General features: G+C 38.6%; 1 protein-coding gene across 1 annotated transcript in view; it reads left to right on the top strand.

Moving 5' to 3' along the window:
- Positions 1–17,182, top strand: part of CNTNAP2 (contactin associated protein-like 2) — a 2,040,635-nt gene that overhangs the window by 670,037 nt on the left and 1,353,416 nt on the right. The window contains 1 exon segment of the mRNA XM_021102606.1: positions 12,291–12,484. Within this exon segment, the coding sequence (XP_020958265.1) occupies positions 12,291–12,484 (194 nt within the window).

Raw genomic sequence — 17,182 nt, 5'->3', positions numbered from 1 at the left:
CGTTTGTGAAATTGACTGTCTCCTACTAAACAATAATATGATCAAATCAGGTAATCCTTATAACCCATCAATAGCACCACCAATATCATCAATCCTCCATTTCCCTTTTATTCTAAATGTTCATAACCCGTACATCAGATGTTAAAGAAGAGTCTTGTCTATTTTTTCCTAAGTCCTTTGTTTTGAAAACTTGCTCATTAGGGGTTTTGTTTTGTTTTGTTTTAGGGGGAATTGTGTTTTTGTTTGTTTGCTTGCTGATTTTTAGCTGTCTTTACTTTTCCAGCAGCTCTTTTGATTAAACAATTGAAGGAGCTAAGGTTACATTTTTGAGTAATACCATTCCTTTGAGATATAATCTGAATGTTTCAAAAAGTTAAAGCTACCACACTTCTCTTATTAGGTTTCAGTTTGTCTCAGGAGGTAATTTCCTGTATGTAGCATAAGTTCTGTCACTCCCAGAATGTTGTGAAAGCTGTTGTCCTTGTTGGAAAAGGTACAAAGGGGAGACAAGTCATTGTGTCCCTAGTATTTAATATCTGATAAAATACTTGTCTTCCTTCTTCTGTTTTGTTTCAAAATTAGCTTCGATACTTTCATTTTAGCATTACTTTATATAAGCATTAGTTTATCCCGCATTTTAGGAATGACAGTGGCATGGCCATTTTCTCTTCTCTAGCTTATGACAGACATTATTTAATAACCATGGCTCTCTTTTCTGGCTACTTTCAATCAACTTCCAGTCAATCTACACTTGGTTGAAGCTTATTTATCCTCCTTCTCCTAGATAGGTCACAGGCTACACCTTCTAGCTATTTATGCCCACTGTAAATAAAATCTGAGGTCATTAGCAAGTGAATTTTAGCACTTCTTAAGATACCAACTCCTTTCTCTTTATCAAGGAGAAAATTAACAATTGTATGCTTAAACTTTTTAAATATCACATTTCATCAGTCTTATTATTTTAGAAGAGCTTTCACTTACACCCTATATTTTTCATAATAGCGTTTTTACATATGCTTTTCAATGTTCAGAGGATCTTTTCACATCATGGAGGCATATCTTTTATTTCTTTTTTAATTTTCAAAAAATTAAAATCATTACTTCTTCCATTTTTTGTTCTGTGCATTTGTTTTATTATAGATCTTAGACCTATCACTGAAATTCCTATGGTATCCTACATGTCTGTTTAGTCCCACAAATTTTAACAACTTAATTGATATATCAATCAGTGTATTGACATACATTGATATGTAGATATTTAAATTGTGTGCTTTGCTCATTTTTACATATTTATACACCCACGAGACCATCACCAAAGTCAGAATAATGCATATATCCATCACTCCAGTATGTTTTCTTTTTCCATTTTATAACTCCTTCCTTCTCCCTCCCATCCCCCATTCCCAAGCAATTATTTATTTATTTGTTTGTTTATTTTGAGTTACACTCATGGCATGTAGAAGTTCTTGGGCCAGGGATCAAACTTGTGCCAAGCCACAGCAATGACCCAAGCTACTGCAGTGACAGCACTGGATCCTTAACGACTAGGCCACCAGGGAACTCCCCTGGGCAATCATTGATCTGTTTTTGCATTTCTTAGAAATTTATATACATTATACAGTATATAATTTTTCCCCTGGATCCTTTCACTCAGCATAGTTATTTTTAGATTAATCGTGTAGCGTATCTCAGTGTCTTTTCCTTTTTATTGCTGAATAGTATTTCACCAGGTGGATATACACAGTGTTTATCCATTCACCTGCTTATGGGCATTCATGTTGTTTGCAGGTGTGGGCTGTTACAAATAAAGCTCCTATGGACATTCATGTACAGAACTTTGTGTGTTCATGTGATTTATTTTCTCTTGGAAAGTACCTAGGAATAGGATGGGGGATCACATGTTACAATTTGTATGTAGTAGAAAGCGTGAGCATTTCATCCATTTAGAGGATTCTTTGCCCAGCTGTGGGTTCTTTCTTCCTATGCACATGCTAATTGTTTTTCAGCTGAAGATTCAAAGGGTTATGCCTTTAGTTAATTCTACTGCTCTTTAGAGCTATTCCTTTCTCTATGCAGCTCTTTTGATTGCTTCTACCCCAGCAACCTTGACCTCTTCAGATCACAGTTTTGTCTTCCCACTCAGGATTTCAGCCAGCTTCTGCCTGGTTTTTTGCTGTATCTGGAAGTTCTCTTAAGTTAGGAAGCTGGGCCAGAAGGGCTCACTTTTTGCATGTCCTGTACCTCAGGGATCACAGCTCTTTGTTGCCTCATATCTTGTCTTGCAAACCATTGTTTCATGTATTTGGTCTGCTTTTTCATTGCTTCAAGTGGGACACTCAATTCAATTCCTGTAACTCCATCTTCAGGAGTAAGTTCTCAAACTCATTTTCTGTTTTCTATATCAACTTCTGTATGAATCCTTCAGTATGACCTTTCAGTCAACTGATTATTTCTGATATACTATATAATTTTAGGATTTTCCTCTAGCAGAGTTATTTTTCTATCAGTGACTATGTGTTTTAATACTAAGATCACTTGCGGGTTCTTTTTACTATCTCTCTGTAAATATTTTATTTTTCCCTGCTGTATCTTATCATTACTGTTATTTTTTGATGGATGGCATTACTTCTGTTATATTTTTGAGCACTTAAAGCATTTATTTATGCTGTTCCCCAATTCCTATTCTATCTGGAGTTGGTTTGCAGTGAAGTTTTAACTTTCTTAACTGACTTTTGTGGCAATTTTTTTTTTGGTGTGATTTTAAATTTTGGTATATAGGTTCTTTTGGCAGCCAAGGGGGGCTATCTCCCTCTCTTTCTCTTTATTTTCTTCCATAGATTTTTTTTAAATTAAAGTCTGGTTGATTTACAGTATTTCTTTAATTTCTGTTGTACAGCAAAGTGACCCAATCACACACAGTTCCCTGTGCTGGACAGTTCCCTGTGCTATACAGCAGGATCGATTACCCACCCATTCCAAATGTTAGAGTTTGCATCCACCAACCCCAAACTCCCTGTCCCTCCCACTTCCTTCATCCTCCCCATTGGCAACCACAAGTCTGCTCTCCATGTCTGTGATCTGTTCATTTTGTAGAGAGGAACGTCTGTGCCGTATTTTACTTTATTTATTTATTAGTTTTTTTGTCTTTTGTCTTTTTTTAGTGCCACACCCATGGCATATAGAGGTTCCTAGGCTAGGGGTCTAATTGGAACTGTGGCTGTGAACCTATGCCAGAGCCACAGCAACGCCAGATCTGAGACGTGTCTGCAACCTACACCACAGCTCATGGCAACGTCAGATCCTTAACCCACGGAGTGAAGCCAGGGATCAAACCCGCAACCTCATGGTTCCTAGTTGGATTCATTTCTGCTGTGCCATGACGGGAACTCCTTCTGTGCCATATTTTAAATTCCACATGTAAGTGATAGCACATCGTGTTTGTCTTTGTTGTTCTGACTTACTTCACTTAGTAGGAGAATCTCTAGTTCTATCCATGTTGCTGCAAATGGCATTATTTTAACCTTTTTGTGGCTGATAGTATTTCATTGTATATATGTATCACATCTTATTAATCCATTCCTCTGTCAGTGGACATTTAGGTTGTTTCCATGCCTTGGCTATTGTGAATAGTGCTGCTGTGAACATAGGACTGCATGTATCTTTTGAATAAATGTTTTGTCCAGATATATGCCCAGGAGTAGGACTACTGGATCATATGGTAGTTCTGTATTTAATTTTCTGAGATATCTCCATACTGTTTTCCATAGTGGTTGTACCAATTTACCTTCCCACGAAGAGTTCAGGAGGGTTCCCTTTGCTCCACATCCTCTCCACCTCACCAGCATTTGTTATTTGTTGACTTGTTAATGATGGCCATTCTGACTGGTGTGAGGTAGTACCTCATTGCAGTTTTGATTTGCATTTCTCTAATAATTAGTGATATTAAGCATTTTTTTCATGGGCCTGTTGGCCATCTGTATGTCTTCTTCAGAGAAATGTAAAGATATGGAACGCTTCATGAATTTGCCTGTCATCTGTGCACAAGGGCCATGCTAATCTTCTCTGTATCACTGCAGTTTTAGTATATATGCTGCCAAAGCGAGCACTCTTCCCTATATTTCTGTAACCTTTCTCCTCAGCTTTCCAGATGCTCATTTCAGAACCACATCTTCCATGAATGGCCCTGTGCCTTCACCTGGCAGTGTTACTAGGGAACTAGCCAATGGATGCCTCCCCTCAGCTCAGATTTGCTTGTTTTCTAACTTCTTTGGGCATACAGTCTCATATTAGCCATATCTCTAAGTCAGGAAGCAGCTGTGTTCAGTCTCTCTTCACAGGCAGGTTAGCCCTGGGCTAGTTTGGTTTTTACTCCTGACCCAGACTCACCACATGCACTCACCATCACTCCCAATGAGCCAGATATCCCTCTGCCTCTGTGTGTTCCCAACCCCCACTCCAGCATGCATCTCCTATGGTCTATGGTCATACTTACTGCATTTTGAGTTTTGGTTGCATTTCTTGCATGTGAAGATGCTTGTGTTATTTTTTTGATTCTGGCTATATCTTTTCAATTTTCTTTTTATTTATCTTATCAAAAAATTCTGTGTGTTTAGAGCAGAAGGAGGCCTCCAAGCCTGAACTCATAATGATCTCTAGCCTGAAAGTCTTCTTTTCAATTTATTCTTTTCATCTGGTACATATTTCTTAACCAGTTATTAGAAGTCATTCTGTCCTTAATTGGATTTTTTTTACCTTTTTCTTTTAAATTAGAATTGAGTTTTGTAGACTCTGGTGGTGTTATAACCACCCACTTGGGCACCATGTTTATGAAAGGGCCATTTATCCCTGAAAAAGAAACTCCGTGGCCTGTCTCGAGGCACACACTGTTTCTCTTTTCTCTCAGAGGTACGAATTTACAATCATAAAGCAGAAATGGCTATCCACAATTATAAGCTATCACTAAGTTTAGACTGCTGGTTTCATCCATTTCTCCAAGTCCTCTATTATGTAAATTCTTCATTCAAGTAACCCCAGTAGAGTGAACATCTGGAATGCAACACTATCTTTATAGTTCTCTCTCTCTCTCTCTCCTCTCTCTCTCTCTCTCACACACACACACACACACGGATGGGGGAAAATATGTGTATCTGAGATAGAGATAAAAAGAGAGAGAGGGGAGTTCCTGTCGTGACTCAGTGGAAACGAATCCAACTAGGAGCCATGAGGTTGCAGGTTTGATCCCTGGCTTCACTCAGTGGGTTAAGAATCCAGCATTGCCGTGAGTGTGGTGTACGTCACAGACTGGCTCAGATCTGGCATGGCTGTGGCTCTGGTGTAGGCTGGCAGCAACAGCTCGGATTAGACCCCTAGCCTGGGAACCTCCATATGCTTTGGGTACATCCCTAAAAAGACAAAACACACACACACAAAAAAAAAAAAAAAGAAAAAGAAAAGAGGGAAGGATGAGGGGGATGGCAGGGGAGGGGACAGGGAGAGAAGGGAGTGAGAAAGAAAGAAAAAGGGAGGAAAGTAACAGCGTCATGCTGTTTAGAGCCTCATCAGAGATCTATGTAAGTACACATCTTTCAAGTCACTAGGACAATTTACTGAGATCTAATAGATCTCTTTGGTTCTATTATTTCTAGATAAGAATTATTTTTAAAAGGTCTTAGAAACTAAGAGTTTGACTATTCAGTATCTCCACCTCCTCTACCTCCTCTTCAACTTTCCACATAGTTCCTCTGAGCTATGGCAGTACCCATTGGCAACACTGTTGCCCTCTTTCTTATACTCTCCATGGTATAATGGGGGAGCACTTATGCTCTCTGAAACCACTTCCTGAGGTTTTTGTCATGAAAGAGGTATCATTCTTAATCCTTGGATCGATAGAGGTTACACATTTCACAAGCCAAATGAACAAAGTAATCAACTTCCCCAAATTACATTGCTAGATAGATCAAAGAGAAGCAGGAAACTTCTCATCGATCTTTCTACCATGTTCCTCATGAAAGCCTGACATTTGCCCTCCCCTTGAGGTTAATCATTATTCTCTCCACATATTCTTCTGCGGAGGAATATATTTTAACTTACATTTTCACGGCTTTTAGATTTTTCTGTTTCCCCTAAATTTCACCGTAAATTCAACTTTTTTAAAGTAATGAGTTAAATGGGATTAAGTAGCTATAGGTAAATTGCTTCCTTATTGAAAAATTGTAATGCAGCAAAAAAATCGGCAACTTAAGATTTATATTCTGGAATTTTTATTTATTTATTTATTTTTGCAAAACTAGTTAGACATAATTCTAAATTTCACCAATCAACTGCACATATGTTTCTCATTTCACTCACAGTAATAATTGCTTGTTTACTTCAATGACCAAATCACTCTCTTGCTTTTAGTAATGCATAGGTAGAACTTTGTGTGTAATTGGCTATAGAATTTCTCCAGGTATGGAACTATATATCTAACAGATAAGAAAATATATTTACAGTATCCTGATGACTGTATATATTGTTATCCCCCAAATTCATCTATATCTCCTCCAAAATTTTACAGAATTCTCTGGAAAACAGACATATAGATGATATATGACTACTGGAAATATTAGGTGGGAATAATAGGGGAAAAAACAGCATAGAAATAGGGAAAAATAACATATAAATAACAAATGAAGGCCAAACAGGGTCAACTAGCCCATATTATTAGTGAGCAGATTGTAAAGAAAGTGACTCCAAGAAAATATTGCAGACCGGATTTCCTGGGGATACAAATTCTTTTTTTTGCTATTTCTTTGGGCCGCTCCCACGGCATATGGAGGTTCCCAGGCTAGGGGTCGAAACGGAGCGGTAGCCACCGGCCTATGCCAGAGCCACAGCAACGTGGGATCCGAGCCGCGTCTGCAACCTACACCACAGCTCACGGCAACGCCGGATCGTTAACCCACTGAGCAAGGGCAGGGACAGAACCCGCAACCTCATGGTTCCTAGTCGGATTCGTTAACCACTGCACCACGTTGGGAACTCCAGGGGGATACAAATTCTGATATGGAGAAGAACATGTGGGAAATTTTTTAGGGACTGCTTTCAGGATGAAAACCTGTGGAAGGGAAAGTAAGAAAACAGAACTAGTCAGGGGATGTAGCTGAGATGCAGTGCAAAATCAATGGAGCATCAACTGATTTGTTAATCTGAAACCTTGATGACCCTTTATAGTTTCCCCAAGCTGGGGCAAGTGTACTGGCCCTTTATCGCCTCTGGCTGGCCCTTCATTGCATCTGTACACCCTAGGAAGGGACATGACCTTATGTAAAATGCCTTTTTTTTAAAAAACCCAGGAAGTTCCTAAAGGGGAATTACAGCTGACTACTGTCTTCTGGAAGCACTTTAAATATCTGAGTGAACTCTCCAGTCGTAAAAGAGAACCTACATGGCATCTGCAGCATCCATTGCAGAGGGGTATTTGGAGTGAACAAATGATCCTTGAAGGAGAAATAATAACAGCCTAGGCTAAGTTGAGAGAGATTGTGTGGGGTATAGAGGGTATGTGCCAGATGTGTCTTTTGTGTATGGAGGTGTGAACCATTTATTTATGGAGGCAGTGAGGATCCATTGAAAAATATTGAGTTGGGATTCAATATGATTAGATTTGTATTTTAGAAAGATCATTCTTGTAAAAGTGTGGTTTGAAAAATAGGAAAATGAAGACAGAGAAAGTAGTTATTATTAAGTTATACACACATACTCTATATGGCACATAGGTAGGCTTAAATGCATAAAACTTTTTACAATATTTTAGACATATAATTTATATATAGTAAAATGCAGAGATTTAAAATTTTTCTCTCTTTTTAGACGTCGATCCTGGTCAGAGGTTGACCCATTACAGCCCTTTGGCCAGCCACCTGTCTTTATTAATAAAGTTTTATTAGAACACAGCCATATTCTTTTTTCTGAATCATTTGTGGCTCTTTCATGTTATAACAGCAGAGTTTAGCAATTGTAACAGACATCTGCAAAGCCTAAAACATTCAGTGTTTATCTCTTCCCAGGAAAAGTTTGCAAACCTTGATCTAGGGTTTACCACCTTCAAGTAAATCTATAACACTTAAAATGTAGTATAAGGAATTCAGAACAGTATATTTTCTCCTTGCCTCATCCTGTGTGCTGTTGTAGTCATACATTTTACTTCTACATCTGTTACAAACTCTAATTCATTACTACCATTTTTGTTATAAATACTCATTTATCTTTTAAAGAAATTTAAAAACATGCACAAATATTTTATATTTACTGACATGTTTTCCATTTGCTGTATTTATTCACATAGATATGAATTTCAATATGGTAAATATTCTGTGAAGTTGAAAAATTTACATTTCTTATAGAACATACCTACTGGTGATGAATTCTCTCAGTGTGTGTCCTAAATGTCATTATAATACTTTCATGTTTTAAGGATATTTTTGCTGGATATGGAATTTTGCATAGACACTTTCCTTTTCTTTTCATCGTTTCAGATATGTTGTTCCATTGTTCATGGGCCTGCATTGCTACTGCTGAGCTTTTATTGCCCTCTGGACAGTTTAGCATTTTTCTGAGCTGTTGTTTATGATTTATGATATGGGCTTGGTGTGTTTTTCTTTGTATTTATCCCACTTGGAGTTCAATGAATTTCTCACTTTGGGTTTAAATTTTTGAACTATTACTTCTTCAAATGTATTTTTTTTTTTTTTCTGTCTCAGTCTTCTCTCTCTCTGCTTTTAGTACTCCATTTGCATGATTGTTAAGACATAATATTTTCCTTCTGGTTACTGAAGTACTGCTCATCTTGAAGCCTTTTTATTCCCTCTGAGCTTCAGTATGAGTGGTTTATATGGCCATGTATATGGGTACACTAATGTTTTCTTTTCAGTTTCTAACCACTATTAAGCTCATCCAGTAAATGTTTTATTTCAGATATAATTTTTAGTTCAAAAACTTCCATTTTGTTCTCTTTTGTTGTTTCTTTTCTCCATTAAAATTTCATATTTGTTTCTTTAATATTTATATGTTCGTGTTTAAATAATAGAAATTACTTATAATCTCTCTTTTAAAGTTCTGACCTGCTAATTTCATCATCTCTGATATTTTTCAGTGTATTTCTTTCTTTTTTTTTTTTTTTTTAATCTTTTTGCCTTTTCTAGGGTTGCTTCCACGCATATGGAGGTTCCCAGGCTAGAGGACTAATTGGAGCTATAGCCACCGGCCTACTCCAGAGCCACAGCAACATGGGATCCCAGCCGCAACTGTGACCCACACCACAGCTCACGGCAACGCCAGATCCTTAACCCACTGAGCGAGGCGAGGCATCAAACCCGCAACCCCAGGGTTCCTAGTTGAATTCGTTAAGCACTGAGCCACGACGGGAACTCCTCTTTTTTTTTTTTTTTTTTTTTGTATTTCTTGCTTTTTTAAATTAAAAAAAAAAAAATTTCATGGCTGCACCCATGGCATATAGAAGTTCTTGGGCCAGGACTGAATCCAAGCCACAGCTGAAACATACACTGCAACTGCAGCAAAGCTGGATCTTTTTTTTTTTTTTTTTTTTTTTTTTTTGTCTTTTTGCTTTTTCTAGAGCCGCTCCCACGGCATATGGAGGTTCTCAGGGTAGGGGTCTAATTGGAGCTGTAGCCACCGGCCTACGCCAGAGCCACAGCCACCCGGGATCCGAGTCGCATCTGCAACTTACACCACAGTTCATGGCAACGCTGGATCCTTAACCCACTGAGCAAGGCCAAGGATGGAACCCGCAACCTCATGGTTCCTAGTCGGATTCGTTAACCACTGTGCCACAACAGGAACTCCAATGCTGGATCCTTTAACCCACTGCACCGGGCCTGGGACATAACCCACATTGCCACAAAACCCAGAACACTGCAGTCAGATTCTTAACACACTCCCCACTGCAGGAACTCCTTCTGTCTATTTCTACTTACTGACTTTTCTCTGGTTATGAGTTATATTTTACTACTTGCCCTGAATATATAATATTTTAAAAAATTTATGCTGAACATTATGGATGCTGTATCATTGCATTTCTTTCATGTCTTCATGAATTTCATGAAAAGTAAACTTTCATGGTCTTCTGGCTTTCTGCCTGGTTCACTTTCCAGATCTTGATACATGGAAGAGAGTTCTGAATAGACACAGCAGCATCATGCAGATGGAGACAGAGCAGAATCAAAGCGCCTGAGGAACCTGGAATTTATAGGACTGAGCACCAGGGAGGAGGCAGCTGGAGTGCTAGATTAATGGAGTGCTAAGTTTCATTCAAACAGGGAGTTCATTTATTTGTAGGTCAGATTGACCTTTTTCAGGCTTGTTTCCAACCATGGTTCAGATGTGTCCAGAGTGGGATTGGAATTATGTTCTTATGTTGGGACTAATTTACTCTATTCCCTTTTTGAGATCATTGCTGATTGTCTAGGGTTGTTCAACAAGTTCTCCCAATATTGTCCATTCTTAATTAACCTACTCCCAGCCCTGTGCATCTTCTGGCTAGTGTTCACTGCAGAACTCCCTTAACCTAGTCTTGTGTAATCTTGATCTGTAAATACACAGCTTTGTATTCATCCAAAGTCTGAACTGCAGAGCCTCATTGGTGAACCTATGTGCATTCTAGAGCTCGTTCTCTGCACAACTTTCTCCTCCCAGATACTTCTGTAAATTCCAGATCCCTCGGGAGTTTTGACCTGCTCTGTCTCCATCTCTGTGATGCTGCCATGTCTGTTCAGAATACTCTTCCATGTACCATGATCTGGAAAGTGAACCAGGCAGAAAGGCAGAAAGCTGGCAGGGCTCACCTCATTTGTTTATTTTCTCTTGTGGATCAGGGTCCAACACTGTCCATTGTCCAATCCCTTAAAAGGGTAATTATATACATTTTGTCAGGCTTGTAATTTTTTTTGTGGTGGGAAAACTATTCTATCACAGCTGAAAGCAGAAATGAACCATGTAAATATCATTAAATTAATGATATATCAGTGATGATTTAGAAAACAATTTTTATTAGCATAGTCCTCATAAAAGGAATTACTTTATTATCAGTATTTAAATTCCTTATTTGAAACGCAATGCATATATTTTGATATGATCTACACTGGATAATTTATTGACTATTTTCTACTACTTGTTCACATTAGTAACCAAACTCAGCCATAAAATTATATTGCCTCTCAGCACTAAGCATTATACCATATTTTCTGTAATGTATTTATGTGCAACCGTATTATTTTACATGGTATATATTAGGGATCTTTGTGTTCTATGCTAGTGCTATTCTTTTATTTTTATTTTTTTGGCTTTTTTAGGGCCGCTCCCATGGCGTATGGAGGTTCCCAAGCTAGGGGTCTAATCGGAGCTGCAGTCACCGGCCTATGTCAGAGCTACAGCAATGCAGGATCCAAGCCGCATCTGCAACCCACACCACAGCTCACAGCAATGCGGGATCCTTAACCCACTGAGCAAGGCCAGGGGTCGAACCCACAGCCCCATGGTTCCTAGTCGGATTCGTTAACCACTGTGCCACAACGGGAACTCCAGCTAGCATTCTTATAAATGTTTTTGCATTCTAACTTTTTTTTTCCATTTATTATATTTTATCAAAAGAAATTTCACCTCATTTAGTGTCTAAAATTATTTTCCTAGAAATGTGCTTATCTGGAATCATTTGTTGTAATCTCTTAAATGTTAGTAAACAAATGACCTGTTTTACTATATACCTTAGTTCTCAGGCATCCAAGGGCTTGATGTAAGATTAGGGCTTATCTTAACAACTGCTAGTATTCTTTGAACTCTGAATTTTCTAAAGTAAAATATATTTGAGTTGTGTACAATTGCTTTTTGTTTCATTTATGATCTACTAAAAGATAAACCCTTACATAAGACAATAGCAAATTGTTATGTATCTTTTCCTAGTGATTTTTAGTTGAAGAATTCATGGTAAATTGATCAACCCTTAGCCAATTAGACTTTGACATGTACTAATAAGACCTAATTGAGGAATTATGAAGACATTTGCTCAGGAGAAAATGAGCACATAATTACACCATAAAGAGGTTAGAGTATCAATGTTACCCAGCTGGAAGAATATTAGTTGAAGTCCCAGTGGCATCTATAAAGGACACCTCATAATATATCTGTGAAATATAGTACTACCAAGGCCAATTTAAAAATGTAGAATGATCCATTGTTGGTTGTATAAGTTCAACATTGAATACCTTTTTTCCCCCTTTTCTCTCTACCTTATTCAGGTGCTGGGGGATGGTCTCCATCAGACAGTGACCATTATCAGTGGCTTCAGGTTGACTTTGGCAATCGGAAGCAGATCAGTGCCATAGCAACCCAAGGAAGATACAGCAGCTCCGACTGGGTGACACAATACCGCATGCTCTACAGTGACACTGGGAGAAACTGGAAACCTTATCACCAAGACGGGAATATCTGGGTGAGTCATTGTGGGAGAAAGACATGGTATTGCATTGCAGATATTTGAAAATGGTAGTGGACTTGGTATGTCCTGGAGCCGGCCTCTCAGAGCCCAGGTGCGGCCTGGGGAAGGGCTTGCGTGTAGCCTGGTAAAAGTTGATGTTGCAGTTTTTTGTTTCTTTGTGTTTGTGCCCTCTGGCACTTGTTGAGAGAGAAAAGAAGTATGAGCAGAGCAGAAGGAGGTGGGAAAATGAATCCAACTCCCCTATCCATGTCCCCATCCCACCCCACCTCCACCCCATGCCTTTCCTTATCGTGCGGAGTGAATGTGTCCCCTTCTACAAACTTTGATTGATTTCACAGAAAAGAAAACCTCCTAGTAGAACTGTTGAAATGAAAAACATATTAGGTAAATAATTTAATGATAATAGAGCCCTAGAATTCTTTAAACATGGTATCTCAAGTTACCGTATTTCAGTCTGTAGAGTAGAGGTACGGTGGTACAAATTGTATTCATGAATTAAGCAAATAGAATGAAAAAAGTCTCCTGACTTAATTTCTGTTTCTTATTCCTGCTCAATCTTACTTGCCTCAGGACTGTTTCTATAAAGGATATTTAGTTAAATCTTTAAGTCTTTTGCTAACAGGGCTGAGAGGAGGCGGAGGAGAGACATGGACTCTGAAAATGTTCACTTCTTGCAGGAAGCCCAGCCCAATTCACTTTCCTATTTTGCTTCAACTCAGGAATGTTTGGATGAAGCACCATTCTGTAGCTAATGATCGTTTATGTGTGAAGAGAAAAGTAAGATCGAAAAAAGATAGTTTTCTAAGGACAAAAAAAAAAAAAAAAAAAAAAAAAAGGCAAATGGAAGGCCAGATACCACACAGAGCCTACCCTCCCCAGTTTTAAATATTTGAAACTATTTTGAGTCCTCACTCTGAGGGGTGTGCACTTGTCGATACGTATTGTACAAGCCACTGAGAAGCTATTTACTGATGTAGTCTTACTGATTGAAGAAGGTTTATTCAGGTTGCAGTTTCTATCTAAAGCTTGGGGCAGCAGGTCTCAATCCTAATATAGACTCTCCATTTGCACCACCTGGCAAAATTTAAAGTATATGGATACCAGGAGTTCCCCCGTGGATTAGCAGGTTAAAGATCCTATAGTAGTCACTGCAGCAGCTCGATTCCCCAGCCCAGGAACTACCTCATGCTGTGGACCCAGCCAAAAAAGATAAGATAAAACAAAGTATACGGATGCCAGGCACACTCGGACCAATTAAATCAGAATCATGTAAGTAGAAATTAGGTGAATTATATTGATATTTTTAGAAACAGAGACCTTCAGTTTGAGTAAAATTTTGATTATGAAGAAAAAATTCAGAGGAGTGGGAGCAGTGATGTGTGGTAAGAAAAGAAAGTCCCCATATTAAAATACTGGTTGAAATCCTTATTACAAATCTGTAGGCAGTTTATTATTTCATTCAGTGGGAAAAAACACAAAGGTTAACCCATTTACTCAAACTATTTTAATGAAATTGGAAAGTTGGGTGTATTCAATCAAATATTCACAAATTTAAATAAATTCTTATAAAACAATACATTTCGAGGATCTATTTTAGTTTAATTATTTTAAAAAGCAGCCGTAAACAAAATCAAGTAAAGCCACCAATACTAATCAAAAAAGAAGAGAAGAAGAAATGGGAGGAAATTCTTATTTATTTGTTTGTTTGTTTGTTTTTGTCTTTTTGTGGCTGTGCCTGAGGCATATGGAGGTTCCCAGGCCAGGGGTCAAATCAGAGTTGCAGCTGCCAGCCTGTAGCACAGCTGTAGCAACAGAAGATATCAGCCACATCTGTGACCTACACCACAGTTCATGGCAACTCTGGATCCTTAACCCACTGAGCGAGGCCAGGGTTGCACCTGCGTCCTCATGGATACCAGTCAGGTTTGTTTTTGCTGAGCCATGACAGGAGCTCCATCTTTTTAATGTATATATTAAACAGAGTGCTAGGGATTATCCACCTGACAGGACCCACTCCTGCAGAATTGTTTTTTCTTTTCTTTTTTGGCTACACTCACATCATAGGGAAGATATAGATCGAACCCATGCCACCACAGAGACAATGCCAGATCCTTAAGTTGCTATGCCAGAGTGGGCACTACCAGAATTTATATTTTAAAAGTCCTCAGGTAATTTTTCTGAGTAGGCAAAGTTTAGTGCTCCTAGCTTGGGGAGTTGGTTATTTCATAGCAGTAGCCATTGATGGCAACTGTCATATGAAATAAGAACTTCATAACCTGATAATAAAATGTACATATGCCAGAGTAGTCCTTTAGAAATAACTTCTATTAAGCCATGATTGTATGAAAAGAACATTTGTATATCAGAATGTGCAAATTGTAGGAAGCAAGTAGAGAGGAGATTTTCTCTTTGTGGAAAGTCTTCATCTCACAATTCAAATAATTCAAAGTCTCAGGCATCCTTTATACAAAAGTGGTTTTCAATCCTGGATATACAATGGAATAACCTAGAAAGTTTTAAAACATATGGATGTCTGGGCCCCTGCTCCAGAGATTTGGAATTAGATGGTATAAAATGCAACCTAAATGATAAGATTTTTTTTTTTTTTTGTCTTTTTGCTATTTCTTTGGGCCACTCCTGCGGCATCTGGAGGTTCCCAGGCTAGGGGTCGAATCAGAGCTGTAGCCCCCCGGCCTAAGCCAGAGCCACAGCAACGCAGGATCCGAGCCGCGTCTGCAACCTACACCACACTGAGCAAGGGCAGGGATCGAACCCGCAACCTCATGGTTCCTAGTCGGATTCGTTAACCACTGCGCCATGACAGGAACTCCTAGATGGTAAGATTTTAAAGCACCCCACATCATTCTAATGTACAGTCAACATGGGGAACCATGTTTTAGATTTGTTTTCAACCTGAGGGTAAAGTGGGGATGGAGGAGATCAATTGTGAAAAACAATAATAGAAGATCAGAAAGGGCCCTCCTTAGAGGTAAGCAGAGAGAGAGAGAGACAGACCAAGTGACTAAGCAGCCAAACGACTGACCAGCCAACTAACTGGAAGTAAACTGTTAAGGCTCAGACCACAAACTCTTCTAGCAGAGCACTCATTATTTTCCAACTCTGTGGATTTTAAACTAAAATACAATTATTTGAGAGGTGACAGCCACACTCCAAACTGTCTTGCACATTTCTGTAAAGTGTTCATCCTCCTACTGAGAGAATGTCAAATCCTCTCTTGTCAGAAGCACGAGCTTTACTTGACTTACCAGCTATTTAGCTGTTTAGGGAGGGTTCCATTCTGACTAAATAGAGACATCAGTTCAAAGGGCTAAGGAGGGTGAGATTTTCCAGCATGACTTCAACTCTTCTGGCTTATCCAAAATCCCAGTCAGGGAGACAAGGTCTCTCAGTGAAAATATCACAGGTTGTGGAGGTAGGCTATATCGACATACAGCACTCTCAACCTTTTCTGATGGCGATAAAGAGTGTATTTCTATTGTTTGATGCCTTTCTGCTGATCATTTCATTGTTTCCTTTCAAATTAGTATTTCACATTAAAAATAAGTGTGTGATGAGCAAGTGATTATTTCTAGATGAACCTATCATGAGCTAATAATAGAATTTTAAAAAACAGGAGTTCCCATCGTGGCGCAGTGGTTAACGAATCCGACTAGGAACCATGAGGTTTCGGGTTCGGTCCCTGCCCTTGCTCAGTGGGTTAACGATCCGGCGTTGCCATGAGCTGTGGTGTAGGTTGCAGATGCGGCTGGGATCCTGTGTTGCTGTGGCTCTGCCGTAGGCTGGAAGCTACAGCTCCGATTCGACCCCTAGCCTGGGAACCTCCATATGCTGCGAGAGCGGCCCAAAGAAATAGCAAAAAGACCAAAAAAAAAAAAAAAAAAAAAAAAGAATTTTAAAAAACAAATTTGAGACACAAGCTAAATATTTCAAGATACACTTAAGTACCAATAAGCCTGCAACATAGCAGTGACATTAATAATCTATGACAAAAGTCTTAACCTTGCCTAGTGTGAAAAATAGTACAGTGCTTTGATGTATTCTAAAAGACATAAAATTCATTGTTTTCTAAAAATTCCTCAATACTTCTGAACTTATGTCTTAATATACACTAAGTGACAATATACAAATCTCAACAAAAAAACGAGCTGTGCTGGGAGTTCCCACTGTAGCACAGTGGGTTAAGAATCAGACTACAATGGCTCTGGTTGCTGCAGAGGCACAGGTAAGATCCCAGGCCTGATGGCAGTAGGTTAAAGGATCTGGCATTGCCATAGCTGTGGTCACAGCTAAGGCTCTGATTCAGTCCCTGGCCCAGCAACATCCATATGCCAGAGATGTGGTCATTAAAAAAAATGTGTTGAGCTTAAGTTTATTGAAAGTGATAATTAAATATCAGATTTTCTTTTAATGCAACTACTGTTTAACATAACGTATATTGCACTTCAAAGAGACTTCTCAAATACATGAGATTAGATGGCTTTTTGATGGACAACATTTTATACAATATAAATATTCACATAGTCAAAGAATTTTATTATTTTTTTTCCTCAGATAGTCAAAGGATTTTAAGGTTGATGCAGTTTTAAGGTTGCCTTTTCTATCCCTTCCTAAAAAGATTGATTACCTGAGAAGAATGTAAAGTAATGGAAATTCAATCACTTTAATATTGTT

Source organism: Sus scrofa, chromosome 9 (assembly GCF_000003025.6).
Source record: "Sus scrofa isolate TJ Tabasco breed Duroc chromosome 9, Sscrofa11.1, whole genome shotgun sequence".
Taxonomy (NCBI): Eukaryota; Metazoa; Chordata; class Mammalia; order Artiodactyla; family Suidae; genus Sus; species Sus scrofa.
Note: the sequence above shows the minus strand (reverse complement) of the source record. Positions and strands in the feature narration are given on the sequence as shown.